Source organism: Corythoichthys intestinalis, chromosome 2, assembly GCF_030265065.1.
Source record: "Corythoichthys intestinalis isolate RoL2023-P3 chromosome 2, ASM3026506v1, whole genome shotgun sequence".
In the NCBI taxonomy this organism is placed as follows: domain Eukaryota; kingdom Metazoa; phylum Chordata; class Actinopteri; order Syngnathiformes; family Syngnathidae; genus Corythoichthys; species Corythoichthys intestinalis.
Window position 1 is genome coordinate 65,489,810 of NC_080396.1, and position 12,869 is coordinate 65,502,678.

General features: G+C 38.6%; 1 protein-coding gene across 8 annotated transcripts in view; it reads left to right on the forward strand.

Moving 5' to 3' along the window:
• The first annotated feature begins 953 nt into the window (after positions 1-953).
• ralgapb (Ral GTPase activating protein non-catalytic subunit beta) overlaps positions 954-12,869 on the forward strand; it is a 45,050-nt gene continuing 33,134 nt past the window's right edge. For 2 of the 8 annotated variants that reach the window (XM_057827276.1, XM_057827294.1), the window contains exons 1-8: positions 954-1,192; positions 3,686-3,907; positions 4,208-4,410; positions 6,221-6,387; positions 6,466-6,652; positions 8,590-8,721; positions 8,965-9,143; positions 10,371-10,522. In XM_057827276.1, the coding sequence (XP_057683259.1) occupies positions 3,731-3,907; positions 4,208-4,410; positions 6,221-6,387; positions 6,466-6,652; positions 8,590-8,721; positions 8,965-9,143; positions 10,371-10,522 (1,197 nt within the window). In that variant the 5' untranslated portion in view covers positions 954-1,192; positions 3,686-3,730. Of the gene's footprint in view, positions 1,193-3,685; positions 3,908-4,207; positions 4,411-6,220; positions 6,388-6,465; positions 6,653-8,589; positions 8,722-8,964; positions 9,144-9,227; positions 9,990-10,370; positions 10,523-12,869 lie in introns of those variants that run through there. The other 6 variants (XM_057827266.1, XM_057827287.1, XM_057827314.1 and 3 more) reach the window with 4 other exon arrangements.

The window sequence follows — 12,869 nt, forward strand, 5'->3', positions numbered from 1 at the left end:
AGGACACGCTGGAGAGACCATGTCTCTTGGCTAGCCTGGGAACGCCTTGGGATCCCGCTGGAGGAGCTTGAAGTGGTTGTGGTGGTTGAAGTGGTTGGGGAGAGGGAAGTCGGGGGCTTCCCTGCTAAAGCTGCTGCCCCCGCGACCCAGATGATGGATGGATGGATGGATGGATTGACGAGCAAACTGAGGGTTTGATTTCAAATAAATCTTATTTTATCACATATTTAACAAACTCAGAAAGATTTTAGGAAGTATATCTTGTCGTAAGAGTAGTTTTTACTGATGTCTAAGGACTTCTGGTAACTGTGTTGACGGGTTTTCAATAAAAGGCTTCTCTTCTTCCTGTTGTACTACTAGTACTATGACTACTACTGCTATCACTATTTTATACCTAAGACCAGCTTGTTGCACATCTGGGGATTCACAGGGTTTAAACCATTTAATTCAAACATGCAATGTAACCGCTTGCGACTGTTACATGCACAGTACATCATCAGGAGCAGTTTTGAATGAATATCCAATAACGTCAAAAACATTTAAATTCAGTACATTATACTCATCAGAGATGCTGGTTAATAATTTTGTTAATGTGTGTACATTTAATCAGGGGTCACCAGGTAGCTCTGTAGTAGTAGAAGTACAAATAATCATTTGAAAATGCAATGTTTATTATTTATTTATTTTTAAATCAAGTGTTTCCCAATGATTGCGAGAAGCCAGTATACGAACAGTGTCTGCGTTGCAATTTGTACTAGTCAAATATTTTTTCTGCAGTCGTGATTCCAAATGTCACCGTGCTCCCTCCTGCAGGTCAGTTTTGGTACAACGATTTACATATACTCTGGCAGTCAAAACAACGAATGTCGTTTTGGGATTTATCCCGTTGCCTTGAGTAGGTTGATAACATTTTATTAATAGTTTAAGAAGTTAAAAATCGGTAAGCGTCTTCGTCGTCGAAAACAGGAATCCCGTCCACGACGGCGTCCAATACTTTGGAATGAAGTCTGCTGCTGTTTATTTAACAACCAGTTGGAGGCGTCAGTACCACATCCTGTTTCCCGTGTCAAGCAGTACAATTCAAGTCTTGACATTGCGAAGATGGAGGCTGTTTGGGTCTAAACCTGGGCAATAACCGGGAGCAAATACTGCACGTTTCTGAAACCTGTTATGACATCCTCACCTAAGCCAGGTAAAGTGAAAAAATGCATTGTGTATTCGCTAAATGTAAGTATTTTGGTTCACTTTGAGCACTGATGACAAACGTCGCGGCGAATGTCAGCGACGATGCTAATTCGGTGAGGATACATTAGGAGTGGAATTAACTACGTTGTTGATTTGCATCACTGTTTTGATATCATGAATGCGCTACATTTGGTGTTATTTGTGACACAGTTGGATGTCAAGCAGCGGCTAACGTGAGCGAGCTAATCCTAGATGTTGTGGTTGTCTTGCTAGCTAGCGACAGCAGGCTAATGCTTTTCGGTACTGTTTCCTGGGTAGGATTCGGACCCGAAGCTTAGAATGCAGTAATAATTCTGGCACATGCACAGACGTTCTCTAGCAGAGACAAATCTGAGCAATTATTTTTGTATTTGAGGTTGGGGGGCGTAACTAGCTAATGCTAACCTCGTCGTATGAGAGATGCATAGTGGCAAACTACAAATCTCACAATCAGTTATGCAGTGTTTTATTTTGCATTGTGTAAACTTCTGCATTTTAACACGCAATAGTGCGCCAACAGAACTGGTTTAACTTTGCATTAAATGAAACGCTTGCTGATGAAGCTTAGTCATTGTAACCCACCGTCCTAATAGAACCACAAAGGAAAGGATATGCACTAATGCACGTGTAATTAGATTCATAAATATTGCTTCATCGTCACAATTCTCATCTTTTGGCTCTAAACATCACTGTAACTGATTTGACATGAAACCTTGACTGCAGACCATCAGCTTTTTCAGCAATTTTATGGTATCTGCGTCCAAATCAGGTGAGTGGCATTAGGATTACAACAGCGTGTATATGTCTGTTTTTTTCAAGGACCGAAAGTAAAGCCACAAATTTTTAACATGAATCAAACTGTCACTTTTTAGTACTTAGCTGCAAATTCTTGCAGTCAATTACAGTCTTAAATCTGGAAGTAAATGCCAAATTCTTAATTTCCTCCCTGGTGATGGTCTACGTGTTCTACAATTAAATGTTTTGCTTTCCCTCTCTTCAGCAAGTGAAATGCATGCTCAATCAGATTTGGGTCGGGTGATTGACTTGGCCATTGCATGAAATTCAACTTTCTATTTGTGAAAATATATAAATATGATCTAATACCTGGCCAGAATATTAAAAGTGTAAATACTTTTAAATGTGACTTGCGACCTTTTATAAAGCTTGTTTGTCTGCATTTCTGAAATTATTTGTAGAAGCCCTGTTCTCTGGACTATCAATCAATTAATTCCTTTCGTTCTCCAAGGAGTTTGCATGTTTTTGCTGTGTCGTCTGGGATAACCTCCAGCAAACCTGTGACCCAAGTTCATTCATTGTTTATACTGTATGCGAGTGTAGTAACAGCTTGTATATTTGTACAACACTAAAATTTTCCAACGAGATGTCGATCTGAAAAAAAAAAAACCCTATATGGGAAAAAAACCTCTATAGTTTATAGTCATTACCATTTTCACCACCACATATTTATGGGGGGGGTTTAAACAAGGAAAATGTAAAAATGTCCTCCATTACTCAAGAGTATTGAGTACTTTTGCAATCACATATCTTATTCGGATACAGGATTTCAGTATCGATACTAGGGCTGAACGATATTGGAAAAAACTCGCATTGTGACTTTTTGGAGGGTTTGCGATATATTGCAATATTAAAACGAGAAGAATTTTGACCAGATGACTTGAATAGCTTTGTTTGGGAAGACTTTGGTTGACTCACCATGACCACATTGTATTCATATAATACAGTTTACTCCAGGCTAAGGGGCTTCATCTGTGAATTATGAAGTTTGATGTATGCAAAAGGGATCCAGGAGGCCACGTCTCTGCATACTTGCTGCTTTTATGAAGCAAAACAAAAGTTGACATGTTCAAAAAAATTAAACGAAAAACAATTGCACGTCCTGCGATAGGACTATTGCGCATGCACATATTGGGATGGCAATGTTCAAATGATAAATTGCAGGACTAATAAATACTTTTCGATACTTAAAAGCACTAACCTGTTAAACATAAAAATAAAGGGTTATTTATTTAGGAAGTTTTTAATACAGTGTGCTGGTACAATATACATTTTACATTGCACCCCTTTTTCTCTCATTTGGCAACGCTAACATAGAGTAAGTAGTAAGTAAGAAATGAATTACGGTACATTTTGCATGATGAATAGAGTACTTCTTAGGCCATAAATTGATCAACCAAATGAAAAATGCTAAGTGCAGTAGCAGCAACTGAGCTTGGGCACTTTGTGTTGTGTAATCCTTGTGTCATTCCCTTTTCGTAAAAAAACAAAATTTAATGTACACTACCATTCAAAAGTTTGGAGTTGCAGCAACCCCAAACTTTTGAACCGGAGTGTGCAGAATAAAAAATCCCTTGTGATACACTACGGTAGTATATTGACCATCTTAAACCGAGAGCTCCCTGTGTATTCTCGTGCTTAACCTTTGAACATGTGTGTTTGCCAGGTGTGGGCATGAAGTGCGAGTAGAAGCACTGCAGATATTGTCACCATGTACTCGGAGTGGCGCTCACTGCAGCTGGTAGTGCAAAGCGACCAGGGCCATCTCAGTGTTCTGCACTCCTATCCCACCAATGTGGGCACTGAGGTGGCCAACGCGGTGGTCAAGCCACTCTGCACGGCTGTCAGCCCTGTCGCCACGGAGAACATCCTCAAGACCGACAAGGAGGTGAGAGAAGCTCGTGTGTTACATTGGTTAATAATTCCTTTCAAGGTTTGAAAAACTGCTAATATTTTGGACGAATCTTTAAAATGTAAACAAGATTCCCTTTAGGGTTACCACTATGGACAACATCTTTGTTTGAAACGTTCATTTATTAGTAAACATTAGTAAACACAAACACAGAATATTTACAAAAACAAAATAAAAACAGACACAGGTTGAGATTGATGTATACAGTTACAATAATAACAATTAAAAATAAGGAAAATTGAGACTTGTATTAATAAAAATGGTTTGGCCCCCCAGGTGAAGTGGACCATGGAGGTGCTGTGCTATGGCCTCACTCTTCCCCTAGAAGGCGACACTGTAAAGCTGTGCGTGGACGTGTACACAGACTGGATGATGGCCCTTGTGTCACCCAGAGACTCGATGCCTACGCCTGTGGTTAAAGAGCCCAATATGTACGTGCAGACCATCCTGAAACATCTCCACAATGTCTTTGTACCAAGGTGGGTCCCTAAACTTTTCCTAAACTTACACAGCATGATTGCTATCATCATTAGCTTCTCATTAGCCAGCTAGCTTAAAGTAGCCATATGTAAGAATTAGGGCTGGGCGATATGGCCTTAAGTAAGTATCACGATAAATTGAGCAGATTTACCTCGATAACGATAAATGACGATAAATTCGCCCAAGCAAACTGTTATATAATTTGAAAATTTGAATCAATGCATGGAATACAAATTAACAGTTTCTCGTTAAATTTATTTACCAGCTTTCAATTTAACTATTGCACATGCAGTCTAAACATTAAGTATTAAAAAAAATCTTGTAAACAATAAGAATTCTTGTGTGAACATTTATAACAGCTTGTATGACTTGAAAAATATCATCACTTGAATTTCATTAAATTCATTCCGCATTGTTATACACTAGATAGTGGCATACGTTTAGATATTTAGAATAGATACAAATACGACACATCCACCCGCTCCCCAGAAATTATACTTAATTAAAAAATAAAATGTTTCACAAACCTTTCCTTTCTTTTATTCGGCTCAATTATTTACATCTTATGATTTTGGAAATCCTTACAGTATGCAATAAATAATATTCCTGTTCCCAAGCACTGTGCTTACTGTACTGTAATTTTTACAAAAAATAAACAATACATAGTTACTCCCCATCATCTAGGACGAGCCACTTACAAGACTAGCACTGTCGTGTATTACAAATACTGCTTTGAACACATCTTCACAGACAAAAGCAATGACACAGGCTTAAAGAGGTCAACTTTAATTGTGTAAATCACACTTAATGACGATACGATCTCCTGGTTGAAATAGACGACATCCACTTAATTCTATTGAAGATATGTAATGCTGAGGCAATTTGTCAACTTTACTTTTAAAAAGAAACGTGCACTGTTTATCCAGTAGATGGGGCTCTTGCAGTGTGTCAAACAGTGATTCAATTTAGGGCAATTGTCTTAAAAGTGGTTCATTGTTTCAGAAATCCTCGGTTTTTCCATCCCTATCTGGAACCCATCAAGAGTTTACTTAATGTCGGGTGAAAGTTTGGCGAAGCTAACTTAAGCCCGACTTCATCCCGTTTACTTGTAGCGTTAGCCGCTAGCGTTAGCTGCTAGCGTTAGCCTACCGGGCTTCTGTTTGATTGGCTTCCTGAAAACCATGTGACTCCAGACGTAAGCACACTGTCTGCTTTCTTAAAGGGGAATGAACATAGCCGAACAACACAGAGTCAAAGCGGGATGAAAAGACTATATTTTCTTTTATTAAATTACCGAATTTACCGACATGGTCAAAATTACGTCGGTCATCGTGAAGAATTTCGGTAACGGTAAATTTTCGGTTTACCGCCCTGCTCTAGTAAGAATTAAGAAATGCACTTCAATTATTTATTAAATAGCCCTAATATTTCAATAGACATTAAAGAAGCGTGTTTTTGCCATTATTTCTAATAAAATTCTAAATGGTAAAGCCAAGATTTTCCCATTTTACAGGTCAACTGTCGTAACATTTGTTTTAACAATGGTTAAATGATACAAAATGTACAGCAGTTTAGCAAATGTACTTTTTGGGAGGGAATAAAACAATATCAAATATTTGTTTTTGAAATAAAACCTTTGTTGTGTTTGCTGAGATCTTAACGTGCTCCTATATCTATATTGTTAGTTATTATGTAAGTATTATCATGTATTAAAATGTAATTTGTAAAGTTGTGATTAGATTTTAGGAATTGTATACATGCAAAAGTGCATGAAACCTGTGTCAAACTGTTGCCTGTGTACCCCTCCAGGCCTGAGCAACACAGCCTGAATCATATCAGGCTTTGCCATCAGGTCCTTACTGCCGTCCAAAAACTGGCACGGGAATCTTTTTGCATGGTAAGGGAGACCTGGGAAGTACTACTATTATTCCTGCTTCGCATCAATGACACCTTGCTTGCTCCACCTACAGTCGGAGGTAAGTTCTGTTATTCCTCGACATGATTTGATTAGCAAAAAACATTCATTACATTACCAACCACAACTTGTTTACCAGTGGGAGTGGCAGAGAAACTTGCAGAGAAGTTAATGGCAGTACTGTTTGAGGTGTGGCTCCTGGCATGTGCCCGTTGCTTTCCCACGCCACCGTACTGGAAGACAGCGAGAGAGATGCTTGCCAACTGGAGACACCATCCACCCGTTGTCGAGCAGTGGAGTCGGGTAGCCTGTGCCTTAACTTCCAGGTTAGTTGTAAAACACATCTACTACATGATCCATTTGCATTTTAGAACTCAGCATGTTATCAAAGACAGTTCCAGATAGGGCTGCAACTAACAATTATTTTTATAATCGATTAACTGGACAAATACCGTATTGGCCTGGATTTAAGACTGCCCTGATTATAAGACGACTCCCTCTTTTTCAGGACTCAAGTTTGCAAAAAAGACTTTTTGAACACCAAGTTAATTTTTATACAGAAAATAATTACAGTACAATGATTATAACAATATATTTGAGAGAAAAAGCATGTTATTTTGCCCCCATTCAAATCTTAATATCTGAACATTTAAATTGTAAACTAAAGTGCATTCACACTCGTAAATGAATGGCTTCTGGTTTGTGAAATGTAAATGAACCAATCTATTGTGATAAAACATCAAAATTGCAATAACTGCATTTACCATCAAAGTGAAGTCTAACTGTAACTGTAGTCTTGAAAAAAATCTGAATAAGGAAAAACATTGCAATAAAATAATCCTAACTGGTTAAACTTGAGAGTAGCTGAGATCTGTCATGACAGAACATAGCTTCAATTATATCTGGCGCCATCTAGTGTCGTGAATGGGTATAACGTCTAGACCGCGACTATAAGACGACCTCCACTTTTTCAGTCTTATTTCAATGCAAAAAACACAGTCTTATATTCGGGCCAATACGGTATTTAAGCGGCTAATCAAATAAATGCCACTTTTTTCAATTACCCTCACAATTTAACTCGTAGTTGTTTTAGGCATGTCTTACGTAACAATGAAGACAGAATGGATGACTTTCCTTAAAAAATATTTTATTACTGCTTCCTGACTTAACTGTACTGTAATGTACAACTGCACTGTTTTAAGTACATAAAACTTGTTAAAAGTTTTTAATAAAGTTCTGAGTATAAAACATAAGAATTTTACAGTATTTTTTTTTTTTTTTTTTACTTTTGGGCAAAGCACTGGCATAAATTGAGTAAGTGACTCATTTGTTTACTTTAAACAAACTAAACAAAATCGAATAAGAAGGCGGAAGAGTTGTTCATAAATACAATCCAATTTCATTACACACTCTCTTGTATGACAATGTACAGTTTGAGTTTGTGTTGAAAGGAGACTCTTAAGTCCATGACCGCATATAGCGGTATCGGTTTGATATTGGTATCGGATTTTTGGAGTTGGACAATAGGGGGATATTTTGGTTAGAAAGTCATTATCGGACAACTCTAGAATAAATGGTAGTACCAAAAAAATCGACTTAATATGCTGTATATATTTAGCTGAGTAGATAGTAATAGTATTACTGTAACGTCACATGCCATTAATATGTGCAAGGCCAGACATTAAAGCTTGATCACTTTCAAGGCAGTAACTCATGTCAGATTTTTTAAATTTTGTATGGGTATACCCGGATTCCAAAAAAGGTGGGACTGTAGACAGATTGTGGGAAAAAAACTGAATGCAAAATTGCAATGATGTGGAAGGGCCAAATTGCGATTTCAAGGTCAAGTTTAAAATGAAAAAATGTGTCATTTTAAGGAGAGAATGTGTTGATTTTTAAATTCTTTGGTGTCATTACTTATCCGGAGATGCTTGCTTCATATATAGGCAGTTTAATAAAACCTCAACCATGCGCTCTCCCGCTGGTGGTTGGTGAACTTTAGGAAAAGTCTAATTAGGATTGCTGCAGAGCCCACATTTGAAATGTTATAACCACCAGCTTTTAAGTTGATTTAATTGGCGCCCCCCAAATCAAGATTGAAATTCAACTAATTGTAAAACAATGCGTCTTTGTACAGCATCTGAGAACTGCTATAATATGCTCTGTGCTATTCCTCGTTTTGATAGTCTCGTTAGTTAATTTATGTATTTGGCAATTTTTGAGTTTTCTGTGAATATGGTCCTGTTTGGAATCTTCCTTTCAGACTTCTGCGCTTCACCCATGGACCTTCATTTCCAGTTTTTAAAGTTCCTGATGAGGACGCCAACCAAATCCCTTTAGAGATGGACAATGATTGCATTGCACAGACGTGGTATCGTTTTTTACACATGCTCAGGTACATCTATCTAATCCAATATTGATGCATTTACCACCCTGCATTTACAGGTAGAGATTTCTTATAATTGGAATATAGTGAAAAAGCTCATAATGCCTTTGTCAGTTTCAGTTCATAAAGTCAAACCAACACGTTGTATCGACTCATTAGACATGCATTTTAAATGAGGAATGCCCATTTTTTTTATCACTTGATGACTGAGTCATTTTACCAAAGTAATTCCATTGTACTTTTTGTTTCTAGTAACCCAGTGGACCTGAGCAACCCAGCGATTGTTAGCACCACTCCAAAGTTTCAAGAACAATTTCTCAATTCCAGCAGCATCCCTCATGAAGTGGTGCTGCATCCCTGTCTTAAACAACTACCACAGATTTTCTTCAGGGCCATGAGGGGAGTTAGCTGCCTTGTGGATGCTTTCCTTGGTAATGTACTAATATATATATAAACTTTAAATAGCACAGTGCTGACTGACAGGCCACCAATTTTTAAATGTTTGCTTCTGACATTTGCATGGATAGCATCATGCACGCATGTTGTAAAGATATCCTTGAAAGTTAGGGCACTATCACAGTACACCAAGAGGACCAGGGTACGGTTTGAGAGCTACCTCGCAACAACAGTTGCAAATGACTTGTTGAATAGGTTCAGTATTCACACTGCGGCAATCGAACTTTCCGAGTAGCATCACGTGGACGAAAAGTGCGCTCATTGATTGGACAAATTTAGGAGAGGAAATAGCTCCCTCCTGGGTCGGTAGGGAGTGTGGAGCGTCACGGTGTGGTGCTGTGACGCTGCATGTAGCGTAAGCACACCTTGCTCTGCTTGCATTTACAAGCGAAACAGGGTGCGCTTAAAGCCGACTGAGACCCACTATTTTTAACTGGCCCAGAGTTCGTGTTTTTTGGTTCGAACTAGAGTTCGGATGCACGTTCACATTTACAAAACTGAGCGGACTATCTTACAAAAAGAACTGTAGTCCATTTAAAAAGGACCAAGAAGTGCTAGTGTGAAAGCACCTTTAATAAACCATTATCTCGCATAGGTGGTATCTCCAAGATTTGCAAGGCAAGGTTTTTTTCCCCTCATTTCACATTATTTCGATTACTTGAGCTTTCTACTGCGTAAAATCCAGATGCGTGAACTCATTTTAGTCATGAGAATTACTATGTCCGTATGTATTTTTTTTCTCTACACTATAGGTGTCTCAGTTGAAAAGAGAGATGTGCGGGAAAGGGTGTTCTCTTTCTGTCCAGTGCTGATCTCCCATGGTACAGACACCAGCTGCCATGTTGTATAATAGGGGCTATTAATAAAGTGGTCTATTCATTGTTGGTGATGAGATTAACAACAGGGGAGGAAGGAGTTTCAGACCTTCTGACAGGTGCATCTGCAACACCTGCAAAGGCTCATTTGTGGGCAAGAAAAAGTCAATCAGGATGAATATCAGGCACCTGTGATTTGGTTCTAACCACTTGTCTCGCATGTTAACCAATTAATTCTGCTTAAAATCAACTCACAGTTTGTTTCATGTCATCTTATTTCCTTCTCCCCAAAAGAATAAAAACGCTTTAAGTGATTTTTACCTTGTCTTCTTCCCATTGCAGCCATTAGACTGGCACAGAACTCATTGTATCTTTCTTTCTTGTCAGGCATATCCCGTCCGAGAGCTGACAGTGCCCCGCCCACTCCTGTCAACAGAATGAGCATGTCTCCGCCCCCTTCCATTGCCAATACCACACCCCCTCATAGCCGCAAGCAGCGTCACACAGTTGTCACCAAAACCACAAGCAAGAGTTCTACTGTAAGTTTAATTTATGTTTTGTGTGATTTATACTTGCATTTATTTTGTTGTATGCAATAAATTTGCTTTAAGCTAGCACGAATTAGCTAGCACAAATTTCAACACCGAAACTGAGGATCAATATGCTGGACAATCGCCACCGACGTAGACCGAGTCAACCAAATCTTGTGTAGTAGTCCACACTTGGAGCTATGGATGGTGGTTGACTTTGCCAGAAGGAATCGTAATGGCTATAGCGAATGATGATTAGTCGCTTTTTTTTTGCATAATACACCACTTGCATTTTTGGAAAGAGTGAGAGCCCACATGCAAAATTCTTTTTCCATAAAATGAAAAAAGTTGGGGCGAGAGTTTTTTATTAGGGATGTCCCGATCGCATATTTTTGCACTCGAGTCAGTCACCAGATTTTGAGAATCTGAGTCTAGATGCGATACCCCCCCCCCCCCCCATTTGAACACAAGTTCCAAACATGTTACAGTAGTGTACTTCCTCTTCCTCTTTTTCCGTGAGTGTTGCGAAGGATAAAACGTATATACAGGTACAGTACAGTGTTTCCCACAAATGAAAGAGACTGTGGCGGCCCGCCACAGTCTCGTTTGGGCCCGCCACAGTCTCGTTTGCCCCCCCCGAATAAAAAAAAGAAGATAATAATCAGATGCGTCAGTCAGCCGATTACACAGCTATAGCCCACTCAACTCTACTACCCGCGAGAGCGCGCGCGGGTAGTAGAGTAGCATTTTAGAGTAGTATTTTATTTATTTATTTAAGAGACGCAAGGGGAACGAGTAGGAAGAATGGGAGAACGAGCGAGATAGCGAGAGATGGCGGTCGCATGTCTTAGCAGCACGCTGTTATTTTGTTATTGTTTGTCTGTATTATTGTTACCACAATCAAGTGGGTAAGCAAATACAGACTTCTCTCCTTCTTCCCCATATCCGGGGCATTACAATAGTTTGGATCGGACTTTTCGGCGAAAGTGAGCGGTGGACGGCCGTCTTGGACGTAAAGCAAACTTTGATTGAACTTGCGCGGAGAGGCGGGGCCCAAAATAAAGCCTTGCTCTATTTTCAGAGCGTTGGTCACAGTAAAATATTTATTAGTTCAAGCAGAGTAAAATGATGCATATTCACGGTACAAGAACGTCGTTTCCGTGTCCATCGATTGGTAAGAAAAGGCTGTTTGTACGAGTGACGCGTGGGCGCTCCCGTCAGGGGGGACATTTCGCGTGGAGTGGCTATTTTTCGGCACAACACCGGCGCGCCAACTTCAGACAAATTACGGCTGACGAAACTTTGATAAATGCGCCCCCCCAATTTCGCGAGCTCTGGGACACTCAAATATGGCTCTTTCAACAGTTTGGGTTGCCAACCCTGAGTCACTACGAGATGTAAGTCGTACTATTGCTACGAGAAAAAAAGTCGCATTATTACATAGGGTAACGTAGCTGTAATCAGCTACGCATTTTACATACATATACCGTAGCTGAGAGCTATAACATTAGCCTAGCTAATGAAATATTTCAAATATATCTTTGTTATGGTTCTTCTTGGGGGAAAAAAATAATGAATTAAAAAAAAATTTCGCCGTGGCACGACATGGTGAGGCTGTCCGACTCCGATGCAGCCCACCCCCACAGTGTCCTAAAATCCTGTGGGAAACACTGCAGTATTTCTCTGTCTTTGTAATTTTGGATTATTTTGTTACTTTTTAGCTCTTTAAAAAAAAAAAAAAAAAAAATGTATGTGTATATGTATATATGTATATGTATGTATATATATATGTATATATATATATATATATATATATATATATATATATATATATATATATATATATATATATATTAGGGCTGTCAAACGATTACATTTTTTATTCAAGTTAATCACAGCTAAGAATTAATCGTAATTCAAACCATCTATAAAATATGCCATATTTTTCTGTAAATTATTGTTTGAATGGAAAGATAAGACACAAGACTGATATACGTATACATTTAACATACTGTACGTAAGTACTGTATTTGTTTATTATAACAATAAATTAACAAGATGGCATTAACATTATTAACATTCTGTTAAAGCAATCCATGGATAGAAAGACTTGTAGTTCTTAAAAGATAAATGTTAGTACAAGTTATAGATATTTTATATTAAAACCCCTCTTAATGTTTTCGTTTTAATAAAGTTTGTAAAATTTTCAATCAAAAAATAAACTAGTAGCCCACCATTGTTGATGTCAATAATTACTTACACAATGCTCATGGGTGCTGAAACCTATAAAATCAGTTGCACCCAAGCGCCAGCAGAGGGCGACGAAAGACCAAAAAACACAACTAACAAGTGGAAA